This window comes from Stigmatopora nigra, chromosome 8 (genome assembly GCF_051989575.1).
Source record: "Stigmatopora nigra isolate UIUO_SnigA chromosome 8, RoL_Snig_1.1, whole genome shotgun sequence".
NCBI lineage: Eukaryota > Metazoa > Chordata > Actinopteri > Syngnathiformes > Syngnathidae > Stigmatopora > Stigmatopora nigra.
The window spans coordinates 5189946-5213480 of record NC_135515.1 but is presented as its reverse complement, the minus strand read 5'-3'; the positions used below and the strand labels follow the sequence as shown (position 1 = coordinate 5213480).

Genomic DNA, 23535 nt, shown 5'->3' with positions numbered 1-23535 from the left:
TTTCTCCACCTGTAAATCTTGTGTGCAGAAGGTATAAATGCATTGCAATTTAGATCAACTGCATTTATTGCTCAGTGAGCATCAACTCCACAAGTGCATTGCTGGATCTTTTCATTTGAAGCCATTTCTCAGCAGAAAAAAGGTGTAAAAAAACAACAAATATATATGGCAAAAATAAATAAACTAGTTTCATTTTGAAAGTAATTGAAAATGCACTTAATCACTAATTTCTAGGGTGGAAAAAAAGACAACGCAAGACAAGAAAATGCATTTCAAGAAGCAGCTGTATTCGACTATAAAGGCATTTCTAATCCAGTGTCTCTAAGCCGTTTCCTTTATATTTCAGTGTAAAAAGCCTAGACTATTAGAAAAAGGAACCAACCGAAAACCCCCAAAAACTTGATCTCATTAGAAAACAATCAAAGGAAAAACAAAAATTCCCATTCACCAGTCACTTTAATTAAAAATAGAAAAGTTCATTTGCACTTAACACGTTCCCTCAAAACATATTTATCCATTATATATAATATATATACTATATTATATAATATATATATTATATATATTTATTTATATATTCATTTTCAAGGCAGTTGCTCATGGCCAAATTAATTGACCTATTTATGGCCATGTTTTTCATCAAAAAAGTAGAAAATATAGCAAAGAATTGAAGAAAAACAACTGACAGAAGCACAGTTTAAAACCACTGCACTGGCCAATAACAAATATTTCTTTTAGACTGTGAAGGGGAGAAAAAAGTTTATCAAGGCAGTGTGGCATATGCTCACACTTGACTCTGAAACAAGTGCAATGCAAAGAGTATAAATTTCCCACACGTCATAAAACAACACACTCCTCATTCGCAGCATTCCGGTTGTCCATCGGCATCCATTTCTTCTTGCAGCAATGAAGGCTTTGTGCTGTGCCAATAGATGTCAATCCACGTAGTGGAACTACACTGCACAAATCTGGGAGATAGATTCTCTGCCTTCTCCCTAACTATGTATTTTCTGTCTTTCAAATAAGCATAATCTCAAATGAATTACCAGTGGATGTCTGACCTAAATATTTATAGCTGTTTTTTGAGGTGTTGCATGCTGAGAGAAAGCAGAGTAGTAAAATCCCAACACTTCAGCTGTTACAGTAAAAAAATGTGGCAAATACCTTATCCCTGAATACTGCTTTATAGAAACATAAATAGCAGAAAGACCCCAGATACGAAGATTTGAGGGTGACAACAAATTGGTGCTGTGGCTGCAGCTGTGAACTTAACTGATTCTCATTGAGGGCACAATGCAATAGAACAAATATGAACAAGGAGAAAGGATCACCGGACAAGTGAGTGATCTTTGAACATATTGGATGGTGGCCCCGAGAACGTTCCCTGGGTTACCATTGACATCTAGAGTATGTATGCATGGTGACATGAAGTAATGCTTTTAGGAAACAGAAACAAGAAAATAAGAGGTCCCTGGGCTACATTAGAGGTCGCACTGAAGCCAATGTCCCAGCAAGCCTCCATCAACCACATCCATCAGATGAGGATCAAAATTATGTGCTTCTCTTTTGCAGCTCCTGAATGAATGCTGTGAAGCAGGAGATGTACAAAGTAGAAGGTCATATACTATATTCCCATAAACCATATGAAAACAATCACTCATCTCATCTTCCGCTTTAAACACTGGCCTCAACTATTAACCCCCACGAACCAGTTACCAGTAAAACCGAAATTTACAGCAATTCAACGAGAAAGTGATTCATAGTCTCACCTCTAATGATCTCCTCCTTTACTTTTTGAAGTTCTTTTCGCACTTCCTCAAGGATTTCCTGCAGAATAATTGGCAAGTGTCACAAAAAGAACTTAACAAGAGAAATCTATTTTAGGAAGAGGAGAATGCTCCATAATTAAGTTACCTGTTTCATTTTTTCTAAATCAGACTCATCATATCCACTTGCGTCATTACTGTTGTTGGCAGGCTTCACCCTGTGCAACAAAAGAAAATAAATATACAAGTAATACATTAGGCGTGAAAGAAGGGATGGGAGTGGGTTACACCATGCTGCAAAAAAGAGCAGTAGACTAGTGTTACTTTTTTAGACTGTACAGTGATGGGGAGTGGGTTACACCATGACACAAAAAAGAGCAGTAGACTAGTGTTACTTTTTTAGACTACAGTGATAGGGAGTGGGTTACACCATGACACAAAAACGAGCAGTAGACTAGTGTTACTTTTTTAGACTAGTGATAGGGAGTGGGTTACACCATGGTGCAAAAAAAGAGCAGGAGACTAGTCTCACTTTTTAGACTGTACACTCTACGAAGTGTCAATGAAAATTGACTGAATTTTAATTTTCAATTTCAATCCGTGTAACTGCACAGCACTGACAGTCAAACCATAATTTACCCAATTCACAAAACGAGCTAAGAGAAACGTGTCAAAGTGGCAATTTTACCAACAGAGGGCAGCACAAACATAGGGTCAACCAATTGAATTTCAACAGATAAATGATACTATGGAACTTCTGATTAATGTAAAGATCAATCTATCAAATATAAGCAGAAAATCTCCAGTGGGAAGGTAAAAAAAAGCAAAGGTAAAGATAAAAAGGCAAGTGAGTGACATTTTATGTATACCTGGAACTTTGAGACAGTGAGGAGGTGGAGTCCAAGCTCTTGGGAATGGAGTTATTCCTGTTAGAGACATACACACACTCTTTTTGTTAAAATAGAAAGCATTGGTGCACTACACTTGAACAAAATTAGGAATCCAAAAATCATACACATGTACCTGAAATTACATGCACTTTGATGAAGGACAGACAGCACTAATGGTGATTTAATACACACACACACAATGGTGAAACAATTGGTAAAATGTGGAAAATTGATTACCTGGGCATGGTGGATGAGGATTTCTCCCACGGTCTTCTCATGGTGTCTGACAAAGATAATGTATAAAAAATATAAATATTGAATTTGTTTATGAACAGGAGGGAACTCTTTAAAAATATGGATTCTCACCACTCTGACCATGAAGCTCCAAATCCTCCTGTGGAGGAAAAAAATTAAAGAATTGTAACCTTAGTGTAAAACTGTGCCAGAGATTCTTTAATGGATGGGGCTATTGTCTGGTTTTAATTAGCGAACAAGCAGCGACGTACATTTTCCTGTGTCTTCATCGCGACTTTTTCTCCTGTGTCAGCTGCTTTTCTCCTGAAGTAACAAGGAATTTAGTTTTTGAGTCAAAGCGCCTTTCTGTCTATGCTTCAAACCATCCAATGATTAAGACTTAAGGGAATAGGAATCATGACCACAAATGCGTGAAATTGTAGCAAGTAACTGACATTCACTATTTTTGGAATGGAAAATGTACCTTCGAGCCAAGATGGCGCTCATTTCCCCCATCAGGTCCCCACCTCCTCCAATGGAAGAATTACTGCCACGGCTAGCGTCTGCTCTGCCAATTGGAGCTGCTCCTTCCTCTTGCTGAGCAAATAAAATGTTCAGAATATATGTATTAAATGGCGACACTACAGGAACATCAATTGGCCCACAAAGAAGCAATAAAACAGTTGGGTCTTAAGACACAAATAAGGCTGGTATTATTGCAAGATTTTTTTTTTGCTGAAACCCTAAAGAGTAGATTTAGTGGCAGACAATTTGTTCACAAAAACATTTTTTTGCAAAAATAATAATTTCTATGCCAAAGAATGTTTTTTTTTTTTTGGAATAGTACATACTTTATATTATATACTTGATACTCACTTTAGATACTTTTCGAAGTTTTGCACCTGCTAAGGCAGCAGCCAATCCTCCAGCTGGTCCACCACCTAAACCTCCATCGCTTGGTGGCAGCGGTGGTGGAGGCGGGGGTCCACTAGATCCAGGTGGGGGTCCTGGAGGGGGCGGAGCACCTAAGGCAGGAGGAGGCCCTGGTGGAGGAGGAGGGGCAGGTGGAGGAGCAGGGCCCCCGGTGGGCATAGGTGGGGCAGGTGGGATATGTGCTAAAAAGATAAATAATAAAAAGAAACAAATTAAGGTACTCTTACTACATCTGTTTGTCCATTAATATGGGCTTGTGTTTTATAGAAAATCTATTAACACTTAAATAAATGCTTTAGCAGCTAACTACAACTAATGCACATTTTGTATTGTCACTGCATTTTCTACCCTGTCAAGATTACCATGTGCTGAAGGTATATATAATAACATGCATTGCACAAAAAATATATTAGATGGGTCCTAGTCATGAGGATTTTTTTCTGACCTGTGGCAGCCTGTCTTTCTCTCTCTAATCTCTCTTTTTCCTGGCACTCTCGCTCTTGTCGTTCCCGTTCTTGTTGTTCCAACCTCTGCTGCTCCAATCTGCAAATACATAAAAAAATATTGCATTTCTATTTGTGCCATTTCTTTAACAACTTCCCCCAATATAATTTGATATGTTTAATGTTTGGGCTGGGAGATGACTAAGCTTCACTGAGGGATGACGTCCCATGATTATTAAATAATATGTACATAGGAACAAGTATGTTTTGTGTATAAAACCAGACACTGGTGGTGATTTCTTCAAGGACATACAGTAATTAATGCCTAATGTTGCAAGATACCATGTTGGATACGTAACAGATCTATTACAGATGAAATTTAGTGGTTTCCGTGGGTGAGTCTTAAATTTGAATAGGATCCAAATAAATCCAAACAGACGGACCACTAATAATCCCTGGATCCCCCAATGGGATGCATTGAGCATGTTAAGGTCCATCACATTGGAGGCTCTGCCTTCCCTTAGGTCAATCAGAGTAGTAAAATGAGAAATTCCATCAATTTAAGTTTCATTATAATATATGTAATGTGATGTACAAGACAACTAGTGTTGTCACTAAGAACTTCACAGATGGACAGTGTGGCCTAATTCGAGCTAGTTCACATTTCTTCGACTAAGTCCTCAGCACATCTGGCATTCTGCAGCCTGTATGCAGCACAACACACATACAATAGAAACAACTTAAATGTGTGCAAGCACATCCACGACCAGAGCCATTTACGACATTTGCTCCATCAACAAAGGCTGTAGGAAATAGTTGATTATGACCAAATCTCTTAGTAACAGTTTGATACCTCTAGCTAGTCAGAATTCTCACAATATATCCACTCATCTTGCCTAAAAACCAGGAGTGTAAATAATATTGCTTGGCATGTAAATCTGTGATGGATTTTGAAGCTTTTAATGATAAAGCTTTATTCCTTAAGCCACAGCATGGCAATAACCAGCAGGATAAACACCGGTTTGACAGGCACTCCCGTAGGCCAATCACAGACCTTTCAGTCGTAATGAGATTAAAAGTTAATACCAAGTCCATGTGGGCCAGCTAATGGCCGCTACTGGAGGAATAGATAAATGGATGAAGAGAAGGTGGAGCTGATCTGAAATGTGTTAGCCTTGCTGTCTGTTTAACCTTTGACCCACAGGGGCTGACAGAGTTTAACAGTGTCAGGCTAATACCATGAAATCCTGTGCATATGTTTGTGTGCAAAAGTGCTAAGAGGACTTAAATTGCCAAAAACGGCTACTGATTGTTAAATCAACTCACCGGTGTGTAAATTATTTTTTTATTCCTAGTATCACTTGACATAGCAAAAGAAAAACTGTTTGGCTGCTCTTTAACTATCACATTTGCTACAGACAAATTTAAAATACAAACCAGGTTTGTATTATGTTCAACTAAAAACTCCTAGGATTAAAGCCAACACTGAATTAGGTCCAATTTGCAGGAATGTAAACATGTTTGGTGGATAATATTCCTGAGCATTTAAAGACTATGGTGGATTATGCATGCAATTGGGGATTTAAAAACTAAGGCATGATGTGTTACCTCCTCTGCTGCTCGATCTCCTCGGGAGATGGACCATTTGACATTGGCCGTGGAAGCGTCGCGTAGCCTGCCAAAACAATTTAAATGAAAAGATTATTGAAGATTAAGTCACTCCACCCTACCAGACTCATCTTTCCATATAGTGTTCAAGTAAAAAATAACAGTGCTGTAATGTTGCATTTAAATAGAAGATGTGGGCATTTACAGGAACACAAAATTGGAAGCAAAGAGAGGAAAATCTTTTCCTCTACAAAAACTAATATGAGAATATTTTGCTTATACTCAACTTTTACTCAAACACTAAACAATCAACAAACAGTCGAGATGAATTTGACAAGGATGCAATACATAGATTCCAGTAGGCAGAAGGCTGACTGGAGATGCTGCTTATGAGATGAATTTACATGTGGCAGTGTGGTTCCATACCTGCATCGGCCAGGGAGTTAAGCACTTCTAGAGCATGTGTCATGCCATTGGCAAAAAGAGCAGCATCCTCCTTGCTGCCAAAGTTGAGTCCCCACACTTGCCGGGCATCCCGCCACTGATGAAAATTTGGTGTTGCTTGGTTGTACTTTAACCCTCTCACAATAGGACAGTTGATAACCACCTAAAAAAAGACAACAAAGACTATTAAAAACATGACACTAATTAAAATGGCAATAAAATGTACAATTTGAGCCGATTCTAGAAAATTGTTGTGTCACGGGTTTGAAAACTCCCAAATCATGCTTCATACTGTATGGTTCTTCATTGAATCCAGCAGATGGCGTCCACATTATTGATGAACAAGGGGGGGAAACAACATTGTATTTCTTTTTTGTTGTTGCCTGAAATGTGCTAATGCTGACAGGCCATTTTATTATTTGCTAAACAGCCTCAGAATTGAAGAGTACACACAAATTGGAAGAGGGTGAATATCAGAGAGCAAAATGCATTGGGGTGGGATGGAACAGGAAAGATGCATTATTACATAGTGATCACAGTCCCCACTTTTGGAGACGCAAAGATAGAGATACGAGGAACAAGCATATTTCCCAAACTGTCACAGGAAATACTTGAACAGGCCAAATATCTCACAGGAAACATCATCCACATTAAGACTCCATCTCTAGGGAGCACTTTAGTGTGGTGAATGTTTAAAGTGCGAGATGCTGATGCAGCAAGCAGGAGGAGCTCAAAAATAGATCCCTCCAAACTCACTTAACCATTATTACGGAAACTTGATGGTACCAACATTAACTAATGTTATCGCATGAGTCATGGTCTTAACTGGATTGTACTGGAATTTAATCACATTGATATAGACTTATATCTTTCCATTAAAAGTGAAGGAAATGGAAAAACATTATTACAAACTGAATCCCCCAAAAGTTGGTATTCTATGCCAAATTGTGAATAAAGGACTGATTCAAACTATGTGGATGTGCTAAATTTCAATATTTATCCACCAAGCTGCCAGCTGAAAGATCAATTAGCACTAAGGTTTACTCGCAACATGAATGACTTGAAACCAAGATGGGTAAAAGATCAATTTCTTCAATGCTGACAGATGATTTATAGAACAATATCAGAAGTGGTTGCTAATGAAAAATTGCTGAGTTTGAAGTTATCATCAATCACTGTGCCGAAGTCTCAAGGCCAAAAAAAAAAAAAAAAACATTGAATGTCCATGCTCTCTTATAGATTAACAGTCTCTCAGGAATTGCCCGTTTTAGGGAAGTTCATGCATTTTTTGACACAATCATGCCAGGCCATACACTGCATTAATTAAAACATCATGGCTGAGTTGGAAACGGATCTGGGTATTGAAATGACCAGCTTTAAATCCAGATCATTAACTTGTAGGGAACATTTGCCGCATTATTAAGCAGCTTGAAAACCTTGTGACGCGGCTTGACTCAACATAACCTTGTGACTTGACTCAACTTGACACCACAGCGTGACTGGACTTGATTCACCTAAAACAGGCAAGACTTGGGACTTGAGACTTGGACCAAATGACTTGCTAATGTCTGCTATGCGGTCCTTGGCCAAGCACTTTGCATGGTCACTAATAAGCGAATTCCGCAATGTGCACAGATTAGGATTTAAATTTAGTTGGATTCAGATGCATCATGGTCTGTACAATACAATACACAAAGACCAGATGAAACAAGCAATTACATATGATAAAAAAAATGTGGAAAAATGTCCACAATTAATATGACAGATGGAGACATGAATTATACATACAAGGACAATATATAATTAATTCAGACACATAGCCCAAAGAGACGAACATCACCTGCTGGTCTGTCTGCATCTTGCGTCCCACTATTCTGAAGGCATTGGTGGAGGGGTTGTGATAGATCTGGACTCTGCTGAAGGTCTGTGGTCCAGCCCCTGCTGGCACCCACTTCTTATTGCCATCATCATATACCATCACAGTGGCCCGCGCCTGGCAGATACTCGACTCACTAAAAAGAAAAGGAACATTTATAATGTTATACAATTGAATATAAGAGCACGTACCATTAGTATCAGCACACAAATAACTGCACCGGTCAAGTTAAATGACAGCATGAGCATGTAAATAAATAACAGTCAATTTCTTTTAATAGTTTTTGACATGGCAATTTTTAATATACTTGCCATCTGCGTTTGGCATTGGGCTTCATTAGTTTTACAAGTGGCATTGACCGAAAGTCTAATATACAATTTTGTTCACGATTAGTCATCCCTTGCGGCATTTCTCTTTGAAGGTGATGTTTCCATTATTACTTTAATGTATGGTAAATTAACATTTAGAATGTGATGAAAATTGGCATGCTCCTTTCATGGTCTCACGCTTCATTTCATGTTAATTTTATGTAAACACCTCCACGTTACTCACTAACAGACACCATAATAATGTCTGACGACTCATCATACTGTCTGGCGTCTCATTTCTCAGACATTACCCAAACCACATCCTGGTAAGATAAGTAATCAGGTCATCACTGTCAGGTCAACCATGCAAGTGTAACAGTTGCATAATTGATAGAAAATATCATATAACTGACAGAAAAATAACGATTCATTTATAACATCGGTGAGAAACCGAAACAAAATGTGCTATACTCGCTTGTGTGTGTGTGTGTATGTTTTAACCAAATGGTGGGCACAACCACAATAGAGACAAAGACAGGATGTTGTACAAAGCTCGGGAATTTCTACAGCACCATCTTTGATACCAATAAATGAAATGTATTTTGTATCTAAAGCTGTAGGCCAATAACGCGTCCATAACAGAGTGCACTATATCCAATACTGAATCACATCCCACACAAGTAGTACTTAAACACACAAGGAAGACTGAGGAACAAAAAATAGATGACTACCATCCTCTTTTTTTTAACCCACCCTACAGCCCATTCACCCCCACAGTGCCTTAATCCATCTCTTCCTCCAACTGTCTCATCCATGAAACAATCTGCCCCTTCCATTCCAGTGACACAACATGTAGACCACAACCCACTTCCTGTTAAAAATTCCTCCTTATAAGGACTGCTTTGGCCCAATCAATCAATAGACACTCCCAAACACGTTTGTTGTGAGTAATGAAAATGTAAGGTCCATTGACCTCTCTACTGGCAGTCTTAAAAAACATGGAAAAAGCAAGGATATTTTTTGTGACATTGACCATAGTTGTTGTCTTATTCTTAACCATTTCATTCATTCATTGACATAAATCATAAAAATTCATACCATTAGACTTAACATTTACTGGCTAGATGATTACAACGTTACCAATAATTGGGCTGGAAGATTAAAAACCAAAAAAATAGCTGTAGGATTTCTGATCAGATGAGATTCAAGTATACACTGTTGATATGCGGTCAAGGGAAAGGGCTTATGAGAACTGGGGTGGGATGGATACTTAGGACTGGGAAATTGATGCATATTTAATGACTGTGAAAGTGATGGCTCAGGGGTGAGAACAAGACAAGAGTGAGTGACTGCATTATTGATACAACAACTATAGAGAGACTCTAAAAGCTTGTGCTTCGCAGGTGCATACAGACGAGACTCCTGCGCACATCATCTCTCACACCTCAACGTTCTTGTGTGTAGTTTAAAAAGGCACACAATGGACAAAGGCTCAGTGACTCAACATTACTCAGTGTTGGAAAACTCAGCAACAGACATAATAATGATGTTAGTCTAACTTGTTTGATTGCCACTTTTTTTTAATTCACCAGAAACCAAAAACATACATTGCTTTATAAGCGATTAAGTAGTGGTAGCACAAAAATAACATTTTATTCATGCCTAACTGCTAGTCTTCCTTTCAGTGGGCTATGTGATATGAATTAATACTTTGGAAAGTTAAGATGACTCTGTTGGAAAATATGTCTGAGAAGTTATATATAGTAAAACGTGCAGGGGAAGCATATTTAATTGTTTCCAAATTTTCACTTTTGGTCTTGTGGAAAAGGTGACATTATTATATTTAATAAGTTATGGCGCAAATCGGGTACAAAACTGACCTGATGACTTAACTCTGGTTATAAACATTCAATTTACTCTTCTCATCCTTCTGACCTTCATTGGGGAGTGAGGGGTTAACAGGAAATCACAGCGCTGAGCCAGGAAACATGCTCTCTTGGAAATGTCTGTATATGGGAGTAAGGCACTCGCAGCTCTTTGCCACATCACTGGCGAGCTTGGTCAGGCAATATTACTCTCTCTCCTCCCTCGCCAAATGTGTCATTTTAAAAGCTTGGTCAGGCCCTGTCACAATGTCCGTCTCCTTTCTGTCTCTCTCCAAATCTACCAATTTTACAAGATGCGTCTTTTGGTGGTACTCTTGAGGAGTTATATTATGCAATATGGTAGGACAAACTTAGATCAGCTAAATAATCCTGATTTACTATTGGATGAAGAGGATAAATACTGCACACTTTAATATCGTTATATCCAGCCACGGCAGAGTGGTTGGGAAAGACCGCTTTACTGCACCAAACAAGAGGTCCTTTTGCTTTCACATCAAAATCCTAATATTATTTTTTAATGATCTTCAGGCTTCAGAGAGTTATTCTTAGGAAAGAAGTACATCCTTGAAGAATTGTTTATTGAATGGTGTGGAAAATGTGGGTAGGCCATATAGCACATATTTGAGGAGGTCATGATACGAGGCTGATATTGTGGACTCGGTCCACACAACAGCAATGTGATATTCTTTCACCAGGGATTGAGACTAGGCTGACCTCTTGAATGCCCTCGGACCATGTCCGCCACTGTGACTGATGTCCATCTGCTGCTATACAACTGACCGACTTCTTTAACTCTTAATGCTTTTTAGTCATGTCCTGGTGGACAAGAAAATACACACTTGAATTAATAGTATTTGGAAATCTATTGCTTTTGACTTCAAATTCTCAGAAACAAGGGCTCTGGCCTTCCAAGCTATTCTTAGTTCCTCTCGCTATCTGTGTGAATGGAATCGTATCGTCAGCTTAAACGTCTCCACTCCACAAGACTCTCAGCATTTTTGCACGCTGACTCATACTCTTACTGGCGTTGTTTATGGAGCATTGAGGTAAACGTGAATAGACTTTGGAAAACAATCTTTTTCTACCCTATTTCAAGAGAACACTTAACTTCCCTCCTGCTTCTCTGGCACTGGTGTGTACGAGCACACACAACTCAATGCCCATATTTGGAACCAACTCACCTCTGTCCTAAAGCTCAATTCCTTTTACAGGTCGGAGGATAATCCTCTATTTAACTATTAGTAAGGGCCAAAGAAGGGGCCTGACATACTGAAGAAAATTCACCTTTTGAGTCATATCACATAACCTTCTATTGCCCCCATCTACCCATTCTTAGTACAATAAGTCTGTACAACCGGATAAGAAAGAAAGCATGGCTAAAAATAGTCTTTGACACAATTACACTCTCTGTTCAAACCTTTGTTTTAAAACTATATGACAGGCTATTTTGCTCTATCATTAGTGTCTTACAATGAAGCTATCTGACGTGAAATATGATATCAGTCTCCTCATCTCATCTCATTTTCTGAACTGCTTTATTCTCACTAGAGTCACAGGGGTGCTACAGCCTATCCCAGCTGACTTTGCAACCATTCAATTATTTTGGTGGTGTTTTGCATGTCATATAAATGTTTTCTTAAATGGATAAACCCCTTTCCAATCCTAAACTAGGTGGACAAACTCAAGAAAAGGAAAATTCACTGGCTATGCGCTTCAGCTGCTGTCTGATTTAAGACTCAAGGGAATATGACTGCGTTTTGACACTCTAGCACAGGGGTGGGCAAACCGGTCCGCTCTGGGTGCAGGTTTTTGTTCCAACCGATCCAGCACAAATAGTTTAACCAATGAGGTCTCTGCGAGAGCAAGAAGCACCTAACTACGCTTGTAGGACATCCAATTGGTGAAAAGGTGTCCTTTTGATGGGTCGGAACGAAAGCCTGCAACCAAAAAACCTTTTGTGGAATAGTTTGGCCACTCCTACTCTAGCAGATGGCGACAGTAACCCAACAGACCCCTCGTCTGAATCCCAAACTGACAATTGTACCATTCAAATACATCCAAAGGGGAGATGAGTCCCAGTGGGGTCATAAAGGGAAATATCTAGTGCTTTCTTTAACAGCCGGTGGGGTAACACAGGTCACAATTCATGACCTTCTTCCCTAACACTTAAAAAAATGTGAATATACGCTGAAAGCAAAGATGTGAAAGTATCAAATTTCACTATTGTATTCAAAAGAGAACATTGATAGTGTCAAAAGTTTGCTTTTCAGAGAAATAAGTACCTAAAAATGTTTTCTGGAAGTATTGGTGACCCCACCCTGAGATCCTTTCTAATTAGGCAGTAGTGCCACTTAGTATTACTCAGTGGCACAGTTAAGTCCAATCAATCGAATTCAGGAAAGTACCCTCGGAAGTGATAGTGCAGCTTTAAAGGACTGCAGATCATGGATACCCAGAACATTTTTTTTCAGGCTTAACACTTAGGGACAGAGATTCTTCCAGATTTGCTTAAACATTAGATGATGTAATGCACTGTAGATGACTCTTTTTCACTGTGCATTTATTGCATCAAGATCATCTTGCACAACCCTCGGGAATCCATCAAAACTTCTGTGAAAAGCCCACTACTCTGAGAAGCTCATTTTATATTTAATATGCTATCTCAACCATTATGAAGACAAATTGAATTAACAGTTCAGTTCAATTTAAGCCATTACCAATGCTGATCACAATTGTTAGGAACATAATTTAAGTTGAGACATTACTTAATTTTTCTACAGAAAAAGACCAGTTGTACCTGCAGACATGTCAGCCTTAAACCTTTTGTCATTTACAACTGACATGCTCATATTTAAATGCCAGTCACAATTATCTAATTGCAGAAAACCTCAAGAGATCAAAAGCTAATAGTGTCATACACAAGTATCCTACGAGCCAAATGCCACAAATTAAAGAAGGAAAACATCGGCCACAACCGAGGAAAAGGGACAATAGAAGGTTTTGTATGTCGTGGCAAAGTGTCTAATCCAAAAGGCAGGACAGAATAATGGCCTATTTATGAGTAGAAGAGGTGGGAGGACCAAAAGAGGTACAGGTTTGAGAGATGAGAGACTGCAGAGTTGGGGTGTTGTGCCAGCCAAATTCACAGAGCAGCAAAGATTGGACTCACAAGTTGTGCGATACTTTAGACACTTTGGTTCCCTAGTTTGAAGCACATATAACATAGCCCCTCACAATACATAGAATAAAGCCATTCATTTTAATCCATCACAGGCTGGACTTTCCAGATTTTCCTTATTAACTAGAAGCATTATCCAATACACTAAAGTACAGTGTGGCTATTTTGCTCAACTCTGAAATTTCTACTTCCCTAAATGTGATAGTTCAAAGGAGATTTTTGAGGAAATGTACTATTTGCATCAACTGTATTTGGACAATTACATTAACAATAAACTTTTCAGATTTTTAAAAGAAACCCTTCAGAAAAACTCAGTTTAGTGCTGCACAGTTTAAATTGCAAAAGAAAATACTGAGTCAAGTAAGTTACCACAAGTGGAGACATGTAAGAATAAACAATGGTACTGCTAAGGACATTACATAACCTCATGAGTTAGACACACCGCTATTGCAAAAATAGCGGGTTGCATCTTGCATGGTTTGGGTATAATGGCATGCACAATATTGCTAAAGCCAGGCTTCCGGCTTGTTGGGACATTATGGCAAGAAGTTTTTTGTTCCACACACAAGAACAATAAAGAAAAGGCCTGACTAAAACTGAGGCAGTAGTGCAAAACAAACAAAGAGAGCCGAGACATGAAATTGATGGAGGATTCCATTTTGCTAATTGCATAGCTGATCAATAGGACAGTGAGTTAAGAAGTGGGGACGTATTAAGTCTTGCTCTGACTTTGAAACAGCAATGGAGTATTTAAGTGGGTTAGAAAACGCATTACGCACGTCTGTGCAAGATGAAGCAAATATGGTCCTGATTTAGAAACACCATCATTTTGAACTTCTATTTTCTTTAACTGTAAATGATTCGTGTGGGCTGGAATTTCAACTTCTAACATTAACATCAAGCAGACCATTAACAATGTTGTACCCAACAAAACATCAATGATGTAACAGAGAAAGAAAAAATTCACTCAACAGAAAGAACGGGAAATATCTGTGGAATTCTATATCGCTTGACACAATTCTTGTTGCTGTGCAACTTTATATTTAACTAAGATGTGATGAGCAAAGAGACAACAGAATGTGTAGCGATGCCAAGATGAATACATAACAAAAGGAGCCTCCAAATATGCCTTTTAGCTTATTCAGGACAAAGTCTTTCTTACACGTTCAACATAGTGGTGGCAGTTGTGGGTCAACATTTACATTCCACAGGGACAAATGGCAGAGAACATAGCATTACATTCCAGTCCACACGTCAACAGGGTGATATCAACAAGAGACGACTGACTGGTCAGACAGAACACACGTCAGTCACTGTTATCCAAAAGACTCATGGGTGTCTTAAATGGCATCCAAAGATAACTGACAATATGATTGGAAATATATATTTCTTTCATTAAGTGTTTCTTTTTCATCTTGACTAAAAGCTGTAAAAATGTCTTAATAAAATTCTTAGATAATTCTGATTTACGGGAGTGGATAGGACTCTCCCTTTTGCAAGACTCATTGAAGTCTGTTGCTAATTTTTTTGAGGATGAACGTTATGATTGTGTATTGTTAGATTTGTTCATAAGGGTAATAATTCAAAAGAGGCCCTTGTTTAAACTGGGTCATATACTTTACCATCTAGTGTTTAATTATTTGCTGACTGAAACCTGTTCTCTTATCTCTATTCACTGCAACAAGCAATAGTTTTATTGTATTGTCGAGTCATACAGGTGAAGGCATGCATCTGTCTTACTTCCTGCCATGGAAAGTTTTCAATAGTTAATAATTAAGCACTAGTCAGAAAATGAGTGATAAATATCTCGTCTACAATTTGGCTGTCGGTCTTGTTGAAGGTACGTAATGAGAATTGGAACATATTGATGTGACAGAACCTAAATAAAGGGGATGCAATAAAATGACAACTCTAGCCTGAAAACAGGGGAAAAAATAAAAATGGAGGTCCATTATATACACCTTTAAATATGGAGCGCTTTTGATCCACATAAAATGAAGTAGAAAAACCAAGTGTTTTACAAAAATAAAGCAGAAACGAAAGCAGAAGAGATGCCCTGTGTGCACATAAGGTATGTGAACTTATTTACACTGTTCTGTTTTTAAACACACGCATACATACTTTTTTTATAGAAACAATATTAAACACACAAGGGGATTTCCTCTAAAGATGTCAAAAATACTGTAAAACTGCGTTTGGATGTGCTAAAACAAGGGACCTTACACATCTGACTGGAAAAGGGAGAAAATTAATGTCAATTTATGGTTTAATGACATTAACAGCTACCAGAAACTAGTATACTAATCCATTCCTTAGCAAAATACCTTATGCACAATGTTTACTATTCAAAGGCCATACCACAAAATCTTTCAATGCAAGGTCACATTGAAGAAAGTAGACAACAGAACAGATGATTACGCCTTTAAGAATGTCCCAAGGGAAGCTACAGACTACAGGTAAGACTTACCTAACCTTGATTTGTTAGTCACTTAATGTACTTAACAGTACATTTTGTTTGAGGGTCAGTTAAGACCATGCAGAAGCTGTTTTTTTTTTGTTATCAATACATTAAGTCTGGTGACTTTGCGTGATTCTTGAAGACGCTACAATGAGACAACTGATAAACCCACATACTTAGACACAGATATGGTGCCAAACACTGACTCGCGGTGAGGGGTGAAACTATGGAGCAAAAATTAAAATCATTAGACATTGCATAACATAGTAGCAAAGTATCTTTTTGCACAGGCGCAAAACACAACCTTAAAAATTTTCTTTAAACCTTCCATTGACACTTTTATCACTCTTTCCAATTTGTTATTGTTTGTCTTGAGAAAATAAGATAGAGAATAAACTAGTACTGTATTTTCCCACATTGATTGCCTCCGCATATAAGCAATACCCTTAAAATGGATGAATTTTACTATTTCTCCTCCATATTTATGGTTTTAATAGGGAGTATGAATGTGTTACTTTGAAGGGAAAATCTTAAGAAAAATCATCACACGTTTTATAATAGAACCAGAACCCAATAGGCTTTCCTTACAGATTAATTGCTATAAAGGTTAGGAGAGTTGATTACCCGAGGAGACCAATTCTTACAGCATTGGCCCGGCCGGGTAAGAATTTTAAGATAAAGAACTAGTCACGCAGGTTACCATACCTGCTCTGAACTGTTCCAATCTCATGCCCATGAATCCCAAATCCCTCCAAATTGCAATCTCTAAAATGCTGCTGTTGACTTCTTTGAAATGAACTAATAATAAAGCAAATTTGCATTGAGGAATTAAGCAAGGAGTGGTGGTTTTAAAACATGTCATTTCCAACTGCACAGGCTGTGACAGGATGTGGAATTTGAGGACACGATCTTCTTTCCACTGAGCAATTTCATCTCTGCTGCAAAACCCACAGGGAGCTAAATAGTACAAGACACATGAACATAATATGCGGCTAAGAAATGCATGCCTTGGTTGGAAAAAACCGCTTGCTGTGCATTTTCGGGGGGAATTGGTGATCCTAAAGTTTTTGTATTTGTGCAACACACCGAAAGAGAAAGCATTAGTAGGTAACTACTTCAATGTGAGGAACAGAATCACAGTAAATCATTGAAAGGTTAAAAAAAAGCTTCGTTTGAAATGCACAAAATAATACGATCTAATCATTATTTAACTATAAGAGTAGCTTTTGGGCAGATTGAACAGGTAGCACCGGACTGTCATTACACGTACCCACTTCCGGATTCACATAGCATTCACATACATCGATAAAGTTCTTGTGAACGTCCAAAATTAAACATTTTGTTTGCAGACACTTTAAAGGCATGAATGTAAGCATTTTTGTAGCTTTTTTTGTGTATTAAACATGACGGATCCAAGCAGGCGCGCGTTCAAAATAGCCAATGGTGCAAGAGCAACGGTTGTTTATACAAAGCGAATGGTGTCCCAGTGCCTTTGTTGGAAAACTAATGGCCCAAAACCGAGAATCTAGCTCAGAAACACAAAGACGATGAAGGGATTTGAGTCGCTATTTACCCACCTCATTGTTCGACCGGAGTGGATCTCCTCTCCTCGCGGGCAACTTTGACTCACTTAAAATCTTGAAGCCAGTTGGGAATAAAGTCAACTCAGCTGAATGTACCTGAGGAAAATAAGACTAAGCGGAAATTTATCCGGGTAGTAAAGTCGCATCTACACCCGTAGACGGGGTAGCAACTAGCGGGATAATCGAAGCACACCTCGGCGATTTCCTGGTTGTGTGGAGCTGCAAAGAGAGAGAGGGGAGGGAGGAGATGGGAGGGGAGAGGAGGGGTGGATACAGTAGCGCAGCGGGCTTGTCAAGTCCAATCACTATCTAACCTTGGTTTCTACTAGCTCAAAGTAGCGACGCCACTGTAATACTTTTGAGAGAGAAAAAAAACCCGTCTTTTAAAAAGCGCATGAGGCGCCGATTCTCTTTCTGTGCTCGTAATACCAAACCAGACTTTTTTCCGCGATCGATAAGTCTGTATTAAACTCATTGTGGGCCCTGCACGCCAGCTTCAAAGTGGACCGAGAGGTCCTGCTGTGGTGCGTTCAGGAATCCTCGGGAAAAAAACACTCGCTAGACAAGTTCTTCTGGATCCTAGGCGACGCTGTCATTATTATTATTTTATCTTGGTGGCTTTGAAGAAAAACTTAAAATGGAACGACAAATATCTGAGACAATGAATTGCAGGAGTGTAGATGTAAAAAGGACTTACTGTACTCTTTGGGATACAAACTGTAGTAGTTTTTACATGTCAGAATGCCTTCAATTTGAAAAGGCACTTGCTGTATTTATGTTAAGCAATCCACTTTTATGTTAAGCAATCCACTTTTGGGGCATGCATGATTTTCAAGCAGTGGTAAATTATCTGTAAAGTGATGTGATTACATAACCACCTAAATATGGATCATTAGTTTCCAATGAGACAAAATAAGTAGTTTTCAGTCTTTTTTTGGTCTGGTTTCAACTCAGTGACACAAAACACTAAAAGCATTCCTTCTTTTATAATGGGGGCAGTAGTGGAAGTTAAGATGAGAAAGGAATGCATTACCACTACATGGCATGCATAAACATCCACAAACCCAAATATGCCTGCAGTTTCAACACACACACACTTCTCTGACCAACTGTCAGTTGGTTATTCTTGAGCCATTCATTCACCTCCTGTTAACCCTGCTGTCCACCAAGGCTGTCAGAGAAAGTCAAATGTATTCCTCATCAGTGAATGTGGCACATTCCAGATTTAAGCAAACAGATCCTATATGACCATGTGTGGAACATGTGCTAAAACATTGTCGTCAATGTTGGGTGAGTATCCAGCTCGCTCTTAAAATATTGAGGAAAAAGTTATACTGTAATTATAGGTTTCTGAAAATCCCACAACTTTATTTCCAGAGCTTGACGTCAGCCAGTCTCTCTTCTCAACAGCTGGCCTTCTGACAAGAAGAATGAAATGGAAAATGTCAAGATATTGGAGTAAACCAAGGAGAAAGAAGAGATTGTTGTGAAAGTTGGAAAAATTAACGACTCAGTACTTGTTCAAGTATGCAAGTAGAAAACAAATGAAGACATTCCACTGAACTCAAGGCCAGCAGACATGCAGTTTTGAGAAAGCACATTTTCCAAGGCAACTAGTTCAAGTTGAGTTGAATAGATCTGAAAATTAAGTAGTTCATTTCATGCTCTAGAAATGAATTTCTTCGCCTACATTAATTTTTCTACATAGCTACTGAGTAATTAACAAAAATCCCTGTCTGGCCAGCTTTTCTGTATGTCCATCTTTATTCAGACTAAGGTTGTGTGCCAATTCCGGGTGGGCACTGTGAGATCGCATTTGAAGCCCTGTTACATCACAAGACTGTGTGAAGGCATGTCCCAACCCGTTAAAACTCAGGGGATGCTCCTCTCACGCACTCACAATAGATCCTACTCGTCGGCAGATTTGAGCTTTTGATCCTGAGTGATTTTGTATTTATTCTGACTTTGAAATGGTTTTCAACATTATATTAAAAAGTGGGGTAATTCACCTCGTATGGGGAAAGTCTAGTTTTGTTGGTTGTGCTTGGAAACAAGCTGAGGGGCAACTGCGACTATTAATGCCATTCTGGGGCAACTTTCAAATCCGAGGACAACTAAAGCTCTGAAATGACACTTACTATTAAAATGAAGGAATGCAGAAAACTTTGGTCGACAAATTAAAGCCCTACTTTATTTGGGCATTGTGTGTTGGAATCAGGATGCATACAAAAGTAAAAAAAAACAAAAAAAACAATCCTGTTTCCATAATTAGGACAGAGAAAGAAAATGGGGACCATAAGCCAACCTCAAGTTCATTTTCCTGTGATGAGGGGATTTCTGAGAACAACAATGACAGAGTCCCCTCGGAGAAACATTTTAGAGATGTAACGATCCTTATTCACTGGTTTGGACTTCTTCTTTCCTTTGCCACTCTTGGGAACTTCAGTCCACATCTCCTTAACATTTTCCAAAACCATATTACAGTGCCTGAAAAATCAACTAGTTAGAAAAAGCTCCTCCAAACATTTATCCAGCATCAAAAAAATATATCCCATAAATCACAAAGTACCTGTCAAAAGCTTTGACTCTTCCAAGCAACTTTTTGTTGTTGCGACAGTTAATGAGGACTTGGGTGTTGTTCTTGACAGACTGTGTAAGCACAGAAAGGGGGCCTGTGTTGAATTCCTCCTCTTCACGTTTCTGGAGTTCTTCAGGGGTCATTTCTGATTTGGGTTTAGTTAACAAACTCCTACAAAAAAGACCCAACATTGATTATTGCAATTTCACTTATGGCAAGAAGATTTTTTTCCTATGAATTTCGTATATTGTTATGCTATACTAGAATACATACATCTTAAGCATTTTAACATATTGTAAGGACACATTTGCAACGTTAGTCTAGGACGTAAGCACAACGGCTTATTGTACCATTATCCATCACTATAAAATAACCAAAAAATTAAATGAAGTATTAAAAACGATCAAAATGATACAAGTTGTATTGAGTACACCAATGTTAACAGGATCGAAAGTGCTATCACAGAAATGAAGTAGCATAGCATTATCATGCAAGTACCTTAGGATCAAAAACCATGTTTTGTTGTTGCGGATCTGGTTTTTGTTTTCATAAAAATAAAAAAAAATAGATGACACGGCCATAGCTTAAATAAAATATACAAAAAAAAATTAGGAACGTATTGCTATGCAAGACTTGTTAGCTCCAGCGTAGTAGCTGTGGCTAACATAGGAAGCATTGTTTGAATATAAGCGCATCAATACTAATGCAAAACGATATACACGCCGTTGGGTTGCACATTTAACAGATGTAGACAATAGTCCTCTGCATCCCTCTTTAATATAGTCAAAAATACTCACATGTTTGCTAATAAATGAGTTCGGCCTTGTGTCCTCACGTTTTACCTTCCTCTGTAGCTGCAACGATTCCTCTTTGAATGGATGTAGAATTCTTCCGGGTATTCCGCGCTTGAAATTCCCACATCTTCCGGGTCATTTCAACGCATCGCTGATACACCAAATATACTTAAGTATGAGTTTCTTATTCTTAAAACAAGATATTTTCGTGCCCTGTATTATAATATACTATACTCCCAAATTGTTAAAATAATTTGACGCATCAATTTAACATTTTTGAAACAGCAAAGCCTTAGATCCACATAGGTCACTGCATACATTAAATTCACTTAATTGAGCTGCAACTTACCATACATATCAGTATTTGTATGTTCTCTCATTTCATTTTCTGAACAACTTTATCTTCACTAGGGTTGCAGGGGTGCTGCAACTTATCCCAGGTGACTCCGCAATTTAGTGTCCAATCAGCCTGCAATGCAAATCTTTGGAATGTGAGAGGAAACCGCAGTACCCAGAGAAAACCCACACAGGTCCGGGGAGAACATGCAAACTCTACACAGGTGAACTGACCTGGATTTGAACTGTGAGCACCCGCCGGGTCGTCCTCATTAAATTGAACGAAAACAAATGTCATGGGTCACTTAAAAAATAGAAAGTCTAAGTTTGAAACAAGACATTAGTTTAATAGCAAAACAACATGAAAATAACAACTGGATAGAAAAAAAATTAAGAAAAAAAAAACAACTAAATAATAACAACTTTATGCACAAGATTTGTGACAAAGTTGTCATGCACACTATTCTGTCCATCTATGTCCGCAGTGAGGGGCTGTGCAGACATAATAAAGTCTCATAGCATCCTATTTTGAAAAGAACAAAATGCATGATTAGTATATATAAAATGCATAGAATACTTAAAGAACACAAAGAATCATAAAGTTTAACCTATCATTTATGATACTGTAATAGACAGTCTATTTTTCATTAAAACATTTCAAAAAGTATATAATAAACATGAATTTGTAGAATTATTTAGGCAAATGATTACCTCAGCTTTCATGCTGTGTGATTGGAAAAACACTGCCTCCTTGTGGCCACATCTGGGAAGACAGTGTAACAGTCGCGTTATCATGTGGACAAGTCTTTTTTACATGATAGATATATTTAAAGCTTTTAAATGTATTTAATCAGCAAGCTTATCTCTGGTCTTCAATGGCATGTGATCCTTGTGAGGATGAACAGTACAGAAAATGAATGAATGAGTCTTCTAGGTCAAACTTACTTTGGGCAGGGATGGTCTTCTGTCCTTGGCAAGGTTGGATCTTGTGATACATCGGCAATAATTTGGGTCAGTTCACTGCAGGAAAAAAAGCGTGAAGAGACACGTTCACCAAAAAAATAAATAACAATTGATATGACATCGACTTAAACTTCTTTTGAAAACGAAGTCTGGAGAAAAAAGCTCATACTTACTCAACCTCATGGGTTATCTTGTTGACATATATACAACTGTTGTCCGCCTCTTGCTGGTAGTCACAATTTCTGCACTGTAAAGTGACATAATTCAAAATCCAATTATTAAACATGTCAACTTTGTGTTTTCTTTTTGACTATTTCATACATACTGCGTAAAGTAAGATCCGATTCTCTTTATCTTCCTTTGGATACAACATGTTGTTACTGCAACGTAAAACATTGATTATAATAATGTAACCTTCAATTGAAAATACAATTTCAAAACACAATAAATGAAGTTATGGAGACCCGTTTCTGTAGTCTTCATATAGATAGCTCGTTAGCATCACAAACTCACCATTCTTGACAAAATCGGATCCCTACAAACCCCGGCTCGTATGTCCCGGTTTCTAAATCCATTGGAATGACTACTGTGAAATGATGAAAAAATATAAAAAGGAGATAAAATCTAAATTCAATTCAATTACTTTACACGGCTGCTACCATGCTACCATGGTAAGGGACCATGAAAACAGACAATCTGCGCATGCTTAGAGTTCTGTACTTTAAAAAAGGTAGCTCCCTCCAGTGGTTGGAGGTTACACTGAAGTCGTGATAATGTGAATTTTATATTAATGCACCCCCCCAAATGGGGGTTATCAATGTGGACACTAAAGGTAAACAATTCTTCACCATCTTAAATTGGTAGACCAATTAAAAGAAACTCCCAATATCCTGAAACTGGCTGGCCCCCAATTCAGGGTGCCCCCCACTTGGGCCCCGTTTCCTATTATCACAATATTCTAATGTTGTAAGATGTTATTTGATATAGTATTTAATATAATCAAAATATAATTGGCTATTCGTGTGCATAATATATATAAACATACATATACATATAAATATATATATTTTTTTAAATAATGTGTGTGTGTGTGTACACAGTATATACTGTATATTATCCTGTCCAATCTCCCCTCCCTACCCCATCCCTGAGCCCTTGATCCCTGAGCTAATTCCATGAATCACCCAAATCTAAATCTACCGAGAATGCAGCGGCACACCAAGTTGAGAGTTCAGCTTGCTATAATAACACAAAGTA

At 38.2% G+C, this 23535-nt stretch overlaps 3 protein-coding genes across 4 annotated transcripts; all 3 read right to left on the bottom strand.

Moving 5' to 3' along the window:
* Window positions 1-266: 266 nt before the first annotated feature.
* On the bottom strand, window positions 267-18121 carry vaspb (vasodilator stimulated phosphoprotein b). Of its 2 annotated transcripts, none has more exons than XM_077722264.1 (15): window positions 17801-18121; window positions 17602-17718; window positions 8159-8330; window positions 6301-6481; window positions 5875-5941; window positions 4269-4366; window positions 3767-4005; window positions 3375-3487; window positions 3163-3214; window positions 3023-3050; window positions 2894-2939; window positions 2636-2692; window positions 1915-1984; window positions 1770-1827; window positions 267-1586 (listed from the first exon to the last, which is right to left on the bottom strand). In XM_077722264.1, exons 2-15 carry the CDS (start codon window positions 17604-17606, stop codon window positions 1552-1554), a joined length of 1221 nt encoding a protein of 406 aa, XP_077578390.1. In that variant the 5' UTR covers window positions 17607-17718; window positions 17801-18121; the 3' UTR covers window positions 267-1551. The 2 variants fall into 2 exon arrangements, with proteins under 2 accessions (XP_077578390.1, XP_077578391.1); XM_077722265.1 differs by having other exon boundaries at window positions 17602-17703.
* A 1737-nt stretch (window positions 18122-19858) lies between these two features.
* On the bottom strand, window positions 19859-21130 carry snrpd2 (small nuclear ribonucleoprotein D2 polypeptide). The gene is made up of 3 exons (XM_077723395.1): window positions 20983-21130; window positions 20177-20356; window positions 19859-20094 (listed from the first exon to the last, which is right to left on the bottom strand). Coding segments are annotated over exons 1-3 (357 nt in total). The 5' UTR covers window positions 20985-21130; the 3' UTR covers window positions 19859-19919.
* A 507-nt stretch (window positions 21131-21637) lies between these two features.
* On the bottom strand, window positions 21638-22989 carry polr2i (RNA polymerase II subunit I). The gene is made up of 6 exons (XM_077723394.1): window positions 22792-22989; window positions 22604-22658; window positions 22452-22525; window positions 22261-22335; window positions 22027-22078; window positions 21638-21838 (listed from the first exon to the last, which is right to left on the bottom strand). Exons 1-6 carry the CDS (start codon window positions 22851-22853, stop codon window positions 21776-21778), a joined length of 381 nt encoding a protein of 126 aa, XP_077579520.1. The 5' UTR covers window positions 22854-22989; the 3' UTR covers window positions 21638-21775.
* Window positions 22990-23535: the final 546 nt, after the last annotated feature.